Below are 15817 nucleotides of genomic sequence, written 5' to 3' on the forward strand. Positions count from 1 at the left end.
CTTTAATTCTTCTACCATATAATAATCAAAAATAAATTAATTGATCACCCATTGCTTCAAAGCATTTAAAAATGCTACCTAGCTATGAAAAATTTATATGTTCATATATGTACATATGGCATAATAATATGATTAGCCAACCATGACTGAATGAAAACGCAATTGTATGTTTATATTTTGGTTTTTGTATGTATATAGATTTATTTGTTAAATTTTATGTTTGTTTTTTAGTATGTCTTCCAGTTTTTTATTATAAAAAAGTAATGTAAAAATAAAACAATAAAGATAATTAAACGTTAAAACAAATTGTACTGTCCTAGATATATAATGAGCCAAACGAAATTCACTTAATTGCTTCAAAGGAACCAACCAATAATTATTCAAAAGCAAAAGTTGGACTGACAAAGTAGTAAATACAATATTTGTTGTTAAAATTAACAGCTCAGTTTCTGATACATTTTACAGTTACTCTTGTTTAGTTGTTTGTTTTTATATTTTTTCTTTTATTCTTTTCTTTCATTCCAGAGACGCTTAAAAACTGTCTAAACTAATTTTGTTTGTTTGTTTGTTTCTTGTTTATTTTGTGTTTTGTGATTTAAAAACTAGTATTTAAAGTTTGCTTGGTTTTACTTCTGCGTGTGTTGTGATTTGTTTTAAATGTTTTGTTGCTTTGTTGGTTTTCTAAATGAGGCGCGACAAAGAAGATTGTTGAGTGAGTCAATAATTTTGCACTTATTTCTTGTCAACGCCCGCATTGGACTGTGTAGAGTATGAATAAGGAGACCAATAATGATTGGTGGCACCGCCATCATTATTGCCAGTGGCGCCCGTAGTACCGCTCGAATTGCCACCGGCATTATTGGCCGCCGTGCCCCCTCCGGCGCCCTGTTGTTGTTGCTGCAAGAGTTTTTATATGTATTTATTTCGCTATTCTGAACTGAATTAAGTGTGTCTTGGGCTTACCTGCCACCAGGACATCCATTGCTGTTGCTGTTGTTGCTGCTGCTGTTGTTGATCAGCGCCTTGCCAGGCTTGTGGCTGCTGCTGTTGTTGCTGGTTGCCATAACCTGCTTGGAATATATACACACAACATTACAACTCGCATTAGATTCCAAAAGTATTGAAAAAGCTACAACGCACCGCTGCCCCAACAACTCAACTCATAATGCCACTAACTCGCTCGCCAACAAAAGACCATATACAGACATTAGAAAATCATGTAAATCATTTCAAATTCAAGTTTGGAATTTTATTAGCGGCGCCACAAACAGAGCGAGAGGGTTTCATATAAGTTAAGAAGTGGTTGTCGCCTTGCGGATGCTGATGCGCTACCTACCCTGCATCTGGTTATAGGTCCAATATTGTTGTTGCTGGCCCGCGGTCTGTTGTTGCTGCTGCTGCTGGTATTGTTGCTGCTGTGGCTGCTGTTGCTGCCAGACACCAGGCTGATGATGCTGCTGCTGCTGCGTTTGCTGCTGCTGATGGTGCTGGGCATAGGTGCTCCACTTGCCGCTCAGTGCGGACTGTAATCAGATTTTAGATTCAGGGTTAAACTCAATGGACAGTCAAAATATATGGAGGACTACGTACCTTGGAGCCAGTCTGCTGGTTGCCACCAGACGACTGTTGCTTGTACTGATCATAGCCAGGTTGGCCCGCACTATTGCCGTACTTGGGCAGCACTTGGGCAGCTGACCGCTCATAGCCACCGCGACTATCTTCTTTGGTGTCGCGGTGGCCATGCCGAAAATCCCGTTGTTGATGATTGCCGCCACCGGAGCGATAGCTGCTCTGGCTGCTGCCACGATTGCGATCGTTGCTGCCCATTCGATTGCGATCGTTGCCGCCACGGTCTCGATCGCGATAATCTCGCGAACTGCCGCCACCGCCATAGCCGCGATCATCGTAGCCGCTGCGACGATTGTTTTGCATCCAATTCTGTTGGCCACCGCCACCGCCGCCTCCTCCTCCGCCGCCACCACTACTACCATAGCCGCGATTGCGATTGTCATAGCCACGACTACCACCACCACCGCCGCCGCCACCATAGCCGCGATCATCGTAGCCACTTCTGCGATTATTCTGCATCCAATTCTGTTGGCCACCGCCACCGCCGCCTCCACCACCGCTGCCATAGTTGCGGCTGCGATTGTCATAGCCACGGCTACCACCGCCGCCGCCTCCACCACCGCTGCCGCCTCCTCCACCACTGGAGTAACTGCCGCCACCGCCGCGCCGCGAGTCGCTCCAACGACTTTCATGCCGTTGGCCACCGCCTCCGCCGCCGCCATAATCACGTCGCCTATCATCAAAGTGTCGATTGCGATGCCGATCATCGCGACGATAATTGTCGCGTCCGCCACGGGATCTCTTGTCACGCGATCTGTCCGCATCGATGGCCTTCTTGCCCTTCTCATTGTACTTCTTGACCTCAGCCTTGGCCTCGTCACCGTTCAGCTCCGTGTAGATGATGTCATCGAACCATCCAAACTCCAGTGAGGGCAATGTGAAATTCGCTGCAAAAAGATTATGCAAAACATTTTAGTTCCAGGCTGCATTATGCAATACTGTGGTGAATTTAATTAATTTTCTTTTTTCTTTTTTGTTTAATCAGTTTTACACATTACAGTTTATAAAGAGTAGAAGGAACGGGGGGAGGTGAGGAATGACACAACTGGGAATAAGTAGTAAAACAAACGTCAGAGATCAACGAGGGAAAATGTTCCTTGCACATCGGACAAATCTATATAAATACACTTTGGATACAGAGCCAAATTCAAAGAATATATTTCAAATAATTGAAACGGACAAAAGAATAAAATCGGTTAATTAAATATCAGAGTTTTGTGAGTAGTCAAAGATATTTGAAAAAAAGAAAAGAATTTTTTCTCGAATTCGAAATTTTTTTTTTATCTATTTATCTTATATCAAAAAGATTTGTAAAAATATATTATGAAATCGGACAACTGATACTAAATGGAGTTGAAATAAAATCATTTGAATCATTTTTAAATATCGGACAAACAACCCTAACTTTAAATGAGGAACTTAAGATTGTATTATTTCGAATTATGTATAGGTCAAACACATTTCACAGCTTAGCTGGGTTGGTATGAGGGGCAATGCTGGGATAATTTATCAAAATGAAAATCCAAAAAAAATATAAATTTTAAATATGCTTAAGAATTATAGAATATAGAAAAAATAGTTGACATTACATAAAAGATTGCAGCTGCTTACAAACTAAATATAAATGTTACATTCATTATAAGCATTAAATACATAATATATATATAGGTTTTCGTTTTATATATATCTGCATGAATATTTTGACACTTTCGCTAGGTACAGTATAGAACAATTATTATTATTATAATTATAGTTTTTTTTTTTATTTTGGTTTTAAGTTCGTTGCTTGGTTGTGGTGGAGAATATTTACCTCGTAAGTTATTTATTGTTGATTCTTTAACTGTAAAAGCATTTCCCTTTTCCTCTTTTTCGGCGATGCGACGTTTCAATTCATCTTCGCCGGGTATGCAAACAACCGCAATACGCTTGAAGTCGCTAAAACCTTTCATTTTACGTCGCTGGGCCGAGGCATACGCATTCGTCTACAAGAATATTACAGGTGTTGGTTTTGGTTGTTGGTTGATTTTTTTTTGGTTGTTGTTGGGTTGAGTTGGGCGGTTGTTTGTTGTTGGATGTTGCGTTGCAGTTGTAACTTTTTTATTGGTCGGGTTAGAGGCAAGCCAAGTTGAGAAACACGTTGATGATTGTTGCAAGTTGTTGCATGTTGCCGGGGTGCCGCCGGAACACTCCCCGCACCAACCCCTCGCTGATACGTTGAGCCCTCTCGCTTATAAACTAACACATACCTGAGAGATTGCATACGAAATGCAATTTGCAGATGATGCACAAGACACAACTTTTGATGGTCTGTGCAGCATCAATTTGCTGCCGGGAAACTCACTCCGCCGGGGAGTTGTTGTTGTTGTTTAATATTTGACAACACAAATATTGAATCTGCTTACGGAATGGCAGGACGAAACAACAGTTGACTTAATAATTTTTGCGTATGTATATTAGACATAATTATATTGTAGTAATATGCATGTAGTATTTTGTATAAAACTAAACTAAATTGTTCTTAATTTTTTTTGTTTTCTTGCAGAGGTTTCTGCCGGCATTTAGAGAGATAGAGAGTAGGTAACAGGTATAGTAGACATACTAATACGATACGATACGATTGAGATATTATGTGATAAGTCTTATTTGTTGTAGTCGAACAATTTTCGAATATTTTTTTTTGGTATTGTGTATTTGGTTGTTACTTACAGTGGCTTCCTTGCCGCACGCTTCCCGTATCCATCCTTCATAAATACATACATACATTTCATTTCATCTCCATCTCCAAATCCATTTTCCAATCTCCATCTTCATCATCTCTCATTTTGCCCCTGTTTTACAGTCAACTGTTGCCAACCTATAACTTAAGCTACAAGATACAGATACAAATACTTACAAACCTCACACTTATTCGCACTAATTATCGGATCAACTTAGAACCTAACACATACCTGATACCTTTTTACCAGGCATTGTTGGCGTCCTATGACGCTTGGGCTTTTCCCTTTGTCTGATTTTTATCTGATTCACTCTCATTTATACATGAGCGCAATTCAAATGCATATTTCAAAATTGTACAAAACAAAAACATACAAAAAAAGAGATATTGTAACAGATCCTTAGAAAGGATCTGCGCGCGAATTATATATACACTTAAGTATATATATCACGCATCATCAACGCATAATTCTCGCTTGTTTCGTGGTTCGGTTCGGTTTTTTTTTCATTCGAGTGTGGCATATGTTTGTATAAGTATGTGTAAGTGTTAACGATGTGTATGTGTGTGTAAGTTTCATGTGCTCTTGTATGTGTTGCGAGTGAGTGTGTTTGTTGTTTGTGTGTGTGTGGTAGGGGTCATTTGTTTGATGTTTTACCTGATCGAGTATGAAATTGCGTCGTCGCTTCATGGCAATATCTTCCAAAGCGCCCAGACTATTCAAGCAAATCTCGTAGACTTTATCCCAACGACCCTTGTGTACAGTTTTGCGCGATTCGCCGTCGATCTGGAATTTTGTAAAGGAAAAAACGTATCCTTAAGTACAAATGCAAATTTATAAATACCAAGAAATGTGTGCAAACAAACCAACAAGTTTTCTTTCAAACTTCTACTCTTAGTTAATTATCGATTACAGAGATTCCACATACATTTAGAAATCTCCATAATCAAGTTAATAAATACTATTTTAGTCTTCAAACTCACCGTCATTTTGGCTATGATAGTATCAGGTCCAATGATCTCGTAACGCTTGTCCAGGTTTTCAGACACATGCTTCTGTGTCCAGTGTGTCTTGCCTGCACCAGGCAGACCGACAAGTAGAATGACTTCGCATTGCTTGCGTGATTCGGCACGCTGTGGTCCGGCAATCAATTGCTCGGTAGGCACCAGAGCCAATAGTATATAGCCCGGTAATAAGGTGACAGTATCACGGGGAACGGGCACTACATCCTCGTACTCTTCTTCAGTGGATTTTGGTTTTTCGCTTGCTGCCGACTTATCGATCTCTGCATCGGTTTTAACGCGCTTGTTTGGCGATGGACCATCCTCATCCTCCTCTTCGACATTAGCTGTCGTAGTGGCATCCTCCTTGGGTGTAGCTGCAACTTCAGCTTTAGAATCCGCTTCTTCGGTGCTCTTTTCAGCATCAATTTGGCTATCGCCGTTGGCAACAGCAGCTGCCTCTGGTGGAACTTCGGCTGCTGCTTCAGCTGCAAATTTGAATGAAATTACGTTTAATTATGCAAATGGTTTCAGAAAATGTGAAGTGTATTACCTGGCTCGACGGCCTGATCTTGAGTGACTTCAGCTGCTTCGGCGGGTTGTGCCTGCTCCGATTGTGCCTCCTCATCAGCATCCGCTTCTTTAGATGGCTCGTCCTCAGCATTTTCAGTTGTATCAGCTTTTTCCTCAGATTTATCGCCTTCATCTGATTTCTCGGCATCGGCGGGCTTGCTGTCGTCTTCCTTCTTCTCGAGCTCATCGTCATCGGCGGTTGCCTCATCGAGCACCTTCCATTTATCACCATCGTTGACATCATCTTTGGGTGACTCGGCACGTTGCTTGCGACGCTTGCGTGTTGGCCTCTCGGCATTGACGAGCAGCTCTTCGCCATTGGCAAAGTTCACCGTGAACTCGTAACCCTTGGTAACAATGTGCGGGAATAGCGCTTCCTCCTCACCCAGGATGGTTTTGTCAAACTCATGGGCCACACCGAGATCCTCGCCATTAAGCGTGTACTTGATGTTGCACGGTGTGCTCTCTAGATCCAAATAGCAACCGATAACATCATCCAATTGATATGGCTTGCCATAGTTTGTGAATTCGCCATTGTTGGCCTTACGGCCGTTTTCGCAATAGCCAAAGGAATGTTCTGCCTCGCCCAACAGCATCGATGACTTTGGCGTTGAGAAGCCCACGCGAAATCCGCGCACATTTGGTTCATCGCGGAAATGATGCGAATTCTCTGGCACCGACTCCTCAGAGAGACGCACCTCAAAGCACACCTTGCCCTCACGTACTCCATAATTGGCACGTGCGCCTGACCAGATCAGCGAGTAGATTTCTGCAGTCAGTGGCTTGGCTGATGTGAAATTGGTGGTGTCAATACGGAGATGGAGATCCGAATCAACTAGAAAGTACAAGAATTGGATTAGGATCGTTGTACACTCTATATGAAGGTTTCAAATATGTGCTACTTACGCCAGCTGAGTCCCACTTGATTTTCCGCAATGGTGGGCTCATCTTCGGCCACAGTGCGTTCTTCTGCAGCAGCAGCTGCCGCTTTGTCACGTTTGTCGCCGCTGCGACGCTTTGGTGAGCGCGAGTTGCTACGGGAACGTGAATTGCTGTGCGATCGTTTACGTCGTTCCGTGGTCTTGGCTTGATCCGAATTGTCCTTGTCCTGCTGCGTTTGCTCGTCAGTTTTGACAGTGGCATTAGCGGCGTCCTCATCGACTTCCATTTTTTCAGTGTCGCCGTTTGATTGATGTGCATTGGCCTTGGAATCTGCCTCAGCAGCTGGATTATCATGCTCCTCTTCCGTTTTATCCGGTTGCGCTTGCTGGTTGGAGTCATTAGACTCTTGATCGGCTTCTTCTTCTTCATTTTTGCTGGCTTCATCTGTCATGGCCACATCTTCTTCATTCTGCTCGGCTTGTGAGGCAGCTGTACTACCAGCTGCATCCGTCTCTTCCTCTTCTGCTTCCTCTTGTTCCTGTTCCATATTATTCGACTCTTCTTCGTTTTCTTGTGCATCATCTTCTTCTTCGTCCTCTTCATCGGCTTGTTCAATTTCAGCCACAGCAGCAGGCTTGGCATCAACTTCAGACTCATGCCCAGCGGTTGCCGGTTGTTCCTCCTCCTCTAGAGTCTCCAGATTCGGTTCGGTGGCGACCGGTGCCGCTGCAACCGGTGATGGAGACCGTGACATTGATCGCGTCCGACGTTGACGTCGACTTGGTGTCAATGGAGCGCCATCTGCTGCGTAAAAAATGCATTATTTATGTATATTAATGATATTATATTTGTGTGGTTATGTAAGGCGAGTTTACAATTAAAAACACGCTAAGCCGCGTTACACGGACGCATACACTCACACAACACTTTTACACATAAACATTCAAATACACAACTAAAAACGCAATGATGCATACACACACTCGCGCACGCATACATACACACAAATATACACACACAGCTTACCTCCATCGCCGCCGCCGGCACCACCTTCTACATGTGCCCGCAAACGTTCGATGAGCACAGCTTTAACTCCTTTGGTATCCAAACCACGCGTTTGTAATTCGGTACGCAGGTCGACCACCTTCATCTTGTCCAGCTTCGCCAAATCCATTTTTTCGCTTCAATCTTGAATGGCGGCAGCAGCGCGTCACGCACAGAAATACACACAAACACACACACTCTCGCGCACAACTGAGACGGAGGCGGAAAGAAAAACTTCGAATTGAGTAGGTGAAAAGAATGTGAAATTCGCGATTTTAAACTTCAGACTATTGAATTAAGTCCTATTTCGCAAATAAAGCGAATTAAATGTACTTTCGCAATTGCATTCGCATTTATTGCGAATAAATAATGGCTAAAACCTATACCGAGAACGCGTTGATGTGAAGTTGGCTGCGATTAGAATGCAAGGAATGCCAAACGCTATCGATTAGTCATTTCGTATTTTTTTTTTCAATGATATATCGATATTTTATATAAATTGTCAAGTATTTTAGTGAATATCGATATTTCTCAGCAGCAGTGTTTTTGGTGCATTAGCAGTTGAGTTCAATGCTTTTTAATTTTTAGAAAGTTGGCAACAAACCGTGGCTTAGGAATTTGTTTGGAAATATTTTGTAGTGTCGACAAATTTCAACAAACAGTGTTTTGGAAAAACTTTCAAGAATTCAAAGGGGAAAACTTCAAACTCCGGCCCGCTCAAATTAGGATATTTTTACTAAAAAACTAAGAGTTTTAAGGCGAGTTTATTTCTTTTTGGTTTCTTATAATTACAAAATTATTATTTATTGACTAAACCATATATAATACACAATAATTGTAAGTTAAGAGTATTTGGCGGGAAATATTTTTTTTTATTCGTTGCCACATTTGCCAGCAGATTATTTTCGTGTAGTGGCATTGCAATTGAGAGTTGCCACGTTTTCAGTATTTAATATTTGGAAAATATGGCAACGAAACCTTAAGTAGTCAATTTGTATGCAACTATTTGAGGACTCCGTGGCGCAACGGTAGCGCGTCTGACTCCAGATCAGAAGGTTGCGTGTTCGATTCACGTCGGGGTCAGATCCAAAAATTTCTTTTTAACCAATTTTCTTGCCTTTTAATCATTATTGTTATGAAACACAAAAAATGTATTTTAGCATTTTTGTTAAAATAAATATTAAACCATGAATGGTTAGAATTTGCAAACTTACTGCTGTAGTATAATTTATTTACCAATTTGCATTCTATATTCAAGACTGACAGCAGCGGCAATAATTTCATCACACAAACAATATAAATTAGATTGTCAGTAACACTAGTAGGTAATAGTTATTATTGGAACCGTGATTACTTGAGCGTTGATGTCAGCACATAAATTAAGTATATACTTAATAAATAAACATACATAAGTATATAGAAATATATAATATTGAGTTGCGATATTGTTGTTGATTTCTACAATAAAGTGAATTAATTATTAGATATGATAGAAATTTGTAATTAGTTTTATTTGGGCTCTCCAAAAAGGGTTATTTATACCTTTAATTAGATAGATCACACTCTTAGATTAATCTAGAAAATGCCGTAAACGGACAAGGCATAGTTGCCTATATAATTAACTTGGCAAATACATATTTGCATAACCAATATATTCACCTACCGAATTCCATTTATGGTTAAAAAAACAACAAAAGTTAAACCACGACAATCGAATGTGTTCGACAAGAAGGTATTTTAATCTAATATTCTGTAATTCACTAAAATCCTATTTTTTTAATAACCAAGATTTGTTTTCGGACTTGTAGCCAATGTTTAATTAAAGTCTATATAAGCCATGTTTAGGTGAGTAAGTATTATAATAACATTCGATCACAACACCTACATACATGTAAGCAAAACACCCACATTATTTTCAACATACCTTAACTTTCCATATTAAATGCAAATTTGACTTATTTTTTCACAATTTTTTTATTACGTGTAATAATAAATACATATCAATAAAAATAAAAACTCAAATACAACGCTTAGGTTAATTTCAATGTGTAACCGAAGAGAACATAGAAAAAGTAGTATGTATGTTGTAATTCGGAGAAAGTGTTCCCAAAATATTATCAGTAGAACAATACATTGTTAGTAGATGCTACACTTCACATTTCACTCTCACTTAATGTTGAACAACCTTGAAGCGTTTAGCCTCGGCGTAGTCCCTGGGATCGGAAAAGTTACGCTCAGGTATGATGCGCACATCGTTTGGATCGGTAACGAAATCTCCGCTCCAAGTGGGTGGCAAAATGGTTGGATCCGTGTTGTAGTCGAAGTAGTCCTGATCATCGGAACGATTGCGCTCGGGTTTGATCCGTGTCTCACCACTTTTGACAAAGGTGCCATCCCATGCGGTGGGCAAGACAATAGGTTCCGTATTGAATCCATAAAAGTTGTTTGTGTTAGTCACATTTTGATTATAGCGACGGATTTTCGATACATTGTTGACAGCACCGTCAGGATACTCGAATTTGCCATTCCATCCCTCGCATTTAATGGGTATATAGTCGTTTTTCTTGCGCAATGCCATTTTGATGATTTTTCGTAGACTTCGTTTCGTATATGTTTCGAGAGTGTGGAACGATGCGCGCTCGACGCGTTTTAAAAATCGATTGACTTCTCTAAACGCCAGCGATATTCTAAAATATGATTTCACTCTGCTTTGCCTCTAACATTGACTGGAATTGATTGTTATTTTTTTTTTTGCTTGGCCCAGCTATCGACCCACACGTTCATTTAAATCGCTGACGTCAGTTAACACCAAGCTCGAAACGTGTTGGCAATGTCAGCTCAGCTCAGCTCAGCTCAACTCAGCTCAGTTCAGCTCTGAGGTTGCCACCTCCACAGGTCGGCATTTTGTTTTGTTGAGCAATCTCAGTAACAGTACAATACGATTCCGCGTCTCTGACGATTACCATAAAAGACGACAAAAATAAACACCAGCTCTCTAACAGCTCCCTGCTGAAGCTGAAGCGGAATCAAGCTGTTGATCGCTGTCTTCGAGTCGAATCTGTCATTTTAATATGGCCATTATAATTGCCGCCAGTTACGTGATTCATATGTCTCAACTGGGCGATTTCAAATTATATAAATAAAGCTGTTCTCTATTCTTGTTTTCAAGCTTTTTTTTTTGTATCATTTGCTTAGATTTATTTGTGGGCTTGTTGTTTACTAGATCAAGTGTCAAAGATATTAGGAAGTAATTAGCAAGCATAACATCGAAGAGAGTATTCGAATTACACATGCTCTGTAGAAATAAAAATATTAATTTTATCGTCTTTTTCAGTCTTTGTTACGAATGAGAGGGATTAGAAAACGCCATATTCTTTCTTTTTCACTTTTTTCTCAGCATGTGAGGAAGCTCAAATTGAGTGTGCTCGACTGTGAGATACCCGCTACCCATTTTCTATAAAACCATATTCTAATAATATACCATAAAATAATAAAATATATCGAAGATTATATTTGGTATATGGAGTGCAAAATATACCTGATTGTCAGTCAAAGAATTATTAAATAACTTCTGAAATTTTTATCGGATAGCAAACAAATTTTCAGGATTTGTGCATATTGCATTTATTATTGTATGTACGGAACGACTAGATTCAAAATTACGCTTGTTAATCGATATTTATCCATTTACGCGGGCGGAAGTGGAAGTGGTAAAAATTTAAAACCAACTTGATCTGAGTGTAAACTTGATCATACGGACAGACATAGACAAACAGACGGACTTGGCTATATCGTCTCAGCTCTTGCCGCTAATCAAAAATATATGTACATACATACATACATATGTGTATACTTATATTATGGGGTCGGAAATAATTCGTTTTGCCTGGTACATATATTTCCTGCAGGCACAAAGTTGTAATACCCTTCTACGATCCCTCATGCGATCGGTTGTTGCTTCGAGTATTAGCTGTTTTGTTTGACAATTAGTTTATTTTGTATTGTTTTATTGAAAATGGGTAGCAGGTATCTCACAGTCGAGCACATTCGTCTTTAACTTTCTTAAGTGCTTATTCTAGTTTCAACTCATATATTAAAATAAATGAATAATAATACAGTATAATGTCAATTATAGAACCTACATATATGTTTAATTTCACATTAATGATAGTTGAACAAATTACAAAATTTAATCTGACACAATTTAATTTAATTTAATTGCAGTCACTTTTGATGTATAAGATGGGTGTGCCATTGTCGATACTATTGGCAAAAGCTTTTAATTTGTCCTGTGTTAAGTTAACTTGCTTTTCAATCAAGGTCACTGGAGTTTAGAATTATTTTGTCTGCCTTCCATCCCTGGTTTCTCATCACTTTCCCCATTATTTGCGCCAAATGACACACTACATAATTTAAACTGACAACTTTTCGGCAAGCAGCAGCAATTTATCAAGTCACGTGCAAAGCTGCAGCATCAAATACCTCACAGTAATTAAAGACTACAACGAGAAACCGCAAGGGCAAGGCGACAATTTTGTTCGACCATTCACCCACACAGACACACCACAGAATGTCAGTTGGCAGCGAGTTCATCGAAGTCGGAGGCAATGCGTGGCAGGCTTACATATGATGCTAGCGACAACAGCGATGCTAGTGTTCGTACCTCGCTCGGATTCCTCTCGCGCTAACGCTGACGCTGGTAACTCGACCCCATGCCCAAGTCTAGGCCGAAACGCAAGCCTCAACGGAGGCGGTTCCTATCCGCTGCTGCTCGTTAGAAGAAGAAGCGACGTCGCAACATGGTCGTTACCATTGCCCATTGCCGCTTTGGTCGGCAACAGTTTGAAAGTTTTTCATGTCATCGTCGGCTTGCCTCCCAAAGTTGCCTGCTGCTGCTGCTGCCTGTTGCCGGCAATTTCGACGGCTCTCCGTTTGCTGTGCGCCTAGTTGAAAATCCAACTAATTGCTTATTTTAACCCCTTCAAAACTGGGCACACACACACAATGACAAAGGGAGAGAAAGAGAGAGACGCACACAATGGTCCCCAGCCTGAGCCGGCTTTCGTGTTTATTAATTAACAACACAAAAACCCCAAACCAACAAAGGCAGCACACACACACACACACACACATACAAACACATACACCTATACAGCTTAACCCAAGTGTTGTCTCCGGCATTCATTAGTGTTCATTAGTGAAACAAAATGCTCATTTACTTAACTACTCCCGGCTCGTAACGAGCTCTGCTCTACTCTGCTCTCTCTCTCTCCTTTTCTTCCATCAATGTGCCATGCATACCCCCCGATCCCTCCACTACCCCCCTCTGTTATGCACTCACTGACGGTTCTGCACTGCACTCACTTATCGGCACTCAGCAAGTCACTACGGCTTCGGCTCTTGGCTCATTTCACTGGTAGCTGTTCTCGTTGTTGTTGTTGTTGTTGCTGCTGCCGCTCTCATGTTGCCAATTAAAATTCCATTTATGCCAAGTTAACTCACTTGGCTCGTTAATTGTTGTGGTTTTTTAATTGGACCCTTTTCGGTGCTGCTCAAATTGAATTCAATTGAACCGAAGCACAAAAAGAACAATTAACAATGAATGGCAAGCCCTGGCACGGACTCTGCCTCGGGTAGTAGATTCAGAGTCAGGACAGACTCTACTAACTATGTAGGTCTGTTTATGTGAAAGTTTGTATGTATGGGCATCACTGGCAACGTTCCATTGGAGTTTGCAGAGTTGTCAATAAGTTGCAATACTCAAACAGCTTTTCGTTGTATCTGAATTAATGTTGAAGATAAAGCTAACTATTCATTATCAGTTACAAAACAGTTATTTTAAATTAAATTAACATAGTTTCTTACAAAAAATATGTGTCTGTTTTTTGTTAGTGGAAATTGTATGCTTATTTTTAATGATTTTTAGAAATTGATGCGAATGGCAATTAATTTTAGCATGCTCGCGCTACTCGACAACCCTGTGTAGTTTTGCCTCCTTTCAACTAATGAACGAAAGCCAAAGCAACGCAGCACTTCGAGCATCAGCCCCAACAGCAGTAGCAAAAAAGAACTAAAAACAAAAGCCAACAAAAACCCCTAATTAAAATGCATTTTCATTCGGGACGTCAGCGTTGTTACCGCATTGCCCCTCAGTCTCCCCCATTCGCATTTCATGACTGGGACGTGCTATAAAGGGGATTGCCTGTTCATTAGCCAGCAGTCGCCCCCCAGTAGCTGCCACTGTGTTTCACAGTCACATGAACCGTTATGCCATTGTACACACACACACATAATGAAGGAGAGAGAGGCATGTGGAGAGTGAGCAAGAGAGAGAGGGAGTGCTGGCATACACATGAGAGTACGTGTGTGTGTGTGTGTGTGTGTTGAATGGCTGCGGGCATATTTAATTACAAAAGCTGCTAATTAGGAAACGTACACACCCACGTCGGTTAATTTGTTTGCAAACCAATTAACTCGGCGCACAGTATCAGGCGCACAGAAATCCACAGCTAGCAGATAGGCAGCAGAAGCAACAGAAGCAGTCGAAGCAGCGGCAGCGGCAGCAGCAACTGCGGTAGCAGCAGCAGCAGCAGCAGTAGAAGCAGCGAAAGCAAAAGAAACGCGTCAGCAGCGGCGGGCAACAGCAACAGCAACGGCAACGGCGCCGCAGCAGAAAATGCAGACAGAACTTTCCAATCAGCGTTGAGCGTTTGGCCAACGCAGAGGGCAAAACAACTTCGTAGGCAGCAAAGTTAACTAGTGTGCCAACTAACTAACTAACTAACGAAAACTGTTAACGAACAACAACAAAAGCCACAAAAGATAAGGCCATGTGGTCTACTGGGGGGTGATGACAGGGATGGTTGCTGCCTGTTGCCTCCCATACTGCCATACTGCTCTGCTGTAATTGGGGAGACCCAAAAAGTGCGCAACTTAATGAACGAAATAAATACGAGATTTTAATGAAAAAGTTTTGCTGTGTGGAAATTGTGTTGTTGTGTTCTTGTTGTGCTGTGCTGTGCGTGTGCTGCGCCCTGTTTGGGGTGTTTGTGTGCTCTTTTGCCATTTCTTAATAAATGAGCTGAAGATGGGAAAAAGTCATCAACGCTCTTGCTGCGCTGCGGTCTTGCGTGCTAATGAGTAATAAATAAAGCAAATAAAGCGAACATTCGTTTGCTGCCGCTGTTCTGCCAACAGCCTAGACAGCCAGCAGACGCCTGTACCAGGAGAACAGAATAAAACAGAACATTCGACCGGCCACAAGCGAGTGGAGAAGAGCGTAATAGAGTGAGTGAGCGAGCGAGCGAGAGGGAGTGAGAGAGAGCGTTAGAGTGGGGGGTCTTGCAGAGAGACAGAGTGCGAGAGCAGGAACGCATACTGATTCGGTTCCGGCATTTGCTTTTGCGTTAATTAGTTTTAAGCATTTCCATTATGCAACAGCATGCCGCATGTGGCACAGCCAGGAAATTCCAAACATACACAACACACACATGAAATATGTACTTTCATACATATGTACATTTTTGGATAGAGAACATGTGTTCCGGCAGTATGATACGAATTGCGCCATTCCCGGCGAATGCTGTGCACTAATGAGTTCTAACACTTGTCCATTGAATTTGCCCATTAAAATTCACTTGAGAGTTGATAAGTTTGCAACTATGCTGAACTCCTTTTCCATTCCAATTTTATTGTCATATTTCAGATGATAAGTTAACAAGTTATAAACTTTCAAACGACTTAACATATGAGCGCTTATCAACTCACCGTTAACAGGGAAAAATAATGAAGTGACATTACTAGATAAACGTTGATTGATCTGAATTATTTACATATTTGATCATTCGAAAGGGGGACAAACTTATCAGCTTGTGTTGTTCTACAAATTTGACATCTATAGCAATTAATATTAATCGGTAAAAAATAAAAACAAAATACATCTTTCATATGTAAATAAGAAATTAATTTTATTTC

At 40.9% G+C, this 15817-nt stretch overlaps 2 protein-coding genes and 1 non-coding gene across 5 annotated transcripts; 1 reads left to right on the top strand and 2 right to left on the bottom strand.

Moving 5' to 3' along the window:
• Positions 1-620: 620 nt before the first annotated feature.
• On the bottom strand, positions 621-8271 carry LOC117567574 (heterogeneous nuclear ribonucleoprotein U). Of its 3 annotated transcripts, none has more exons than XM_034247645.2 (10): positions 7826-8270; positions 6824-7603; positions 5898-6752; positions 5327-5832; positions 5001-5129; positions 3440-3611; positions 1591-2516; positions 1337-1523; positions 964-1067; positions 621-897 (listed from the first exon to the last, which is right to left on the bottom strand). In XM_034247645.2, exons 1-10 carry the CDS (start codon positions 7971-7973, stop codon positions 733-735), a joined length of 3972 nt encoding a protein of 1323 aa, XP_034103536.1. In that variant the 5' UTR covers positions 7974-8270; the 3' UTR covers positions 621-732. The 3 variants fall into 3 exon arrangements, with proteins under 3 accessions (XP_034103536.1, XP_034103537.1, XP_034103541.1); XM_034247646.2 differs by having other exon boundaries at positions 6824-7600; positions 7826-8269; XM_034247650.2 differs by lacking the exons at positions 621-897; positions 964-1067; positions 1337-1523; positions 3440-3611 and having other exon boundaries at positions 2314-2516; positions 7826-8271.
• A 583-nt stretch (positions 8272-8854) lies between these two features.
• Trnaw-cca (transfer RNA tryptophan (anticodon CCA)) lies at positions 8855-8926 on the top strand. The gene has a single exon. It is a non-coding gene; the product is annotated as a tRNA-Trp (tRNA).
• An 872-nt stretch (positions 8927-9798) lies between these two features.
• Positions 9799-10536, bottom strand: LOC117571278 (uncharacterized). Its single transcript, XM_034253341.2, has one exon. The coding sequence runs from the start codon at positions 10419-10421 to the stop codon at positions 10014-10016; it is 408 nt and encodes a 135-aa protein (XP_034109232.1). The 5' UTR covers positions 10422-10536; the 3' UTR covers positions 9799-10013.
• Positions 10537-15817: the final 5281 nt, after the last annotated feature.

This window comes from Drosophila albomicans, chromosome 3 (assembly GCF_009650485.2).
Source record: "Drosophila albomicans strain 15112-1751.03 chromosome 3, ASM965048v2, whole genome shotgun sequence".
In the NCBI taxonomy this organism is placed as follows: domain Eukaryota; kingdom Metazoa; phylum Arthropoda; class Insecta; order Diptera; family Drosophilidae; genus Drosophila; species Drosophila albomicans.

Bases quoted from the DNA above. Each gene is read 5' to 3' on its own strand.
- LOC117567574 (XM_034247645.2), bottom strand. From the start codon at position 7,973: ATGGATTTGGCGAAGCTGGACAAGATGAAGGTGGTCGACCTGCGTACC. The intron at 1,524-1,590 runs GTACGTAGTCCT...ATCTGATTACAG, and splicing joins ACCAGCAGACTGGCTCCAAG to TCCGCACTGAGCGGCAAGTG. The intron at 1,068-1,336 runs GTAGGTAGCGCA...TATTCCAAGCAG, and splicing joins GACCTATAACCAGATGCAGG to GTTATGGCAACCAGCAACAA.
- LOC117571278 (XM_034253341.2), bottom strand. From the start codon at position 10,421: ATGGCATTGCGCAAGAAAAACGACTATATACCCATTAAATGCGAGGGA.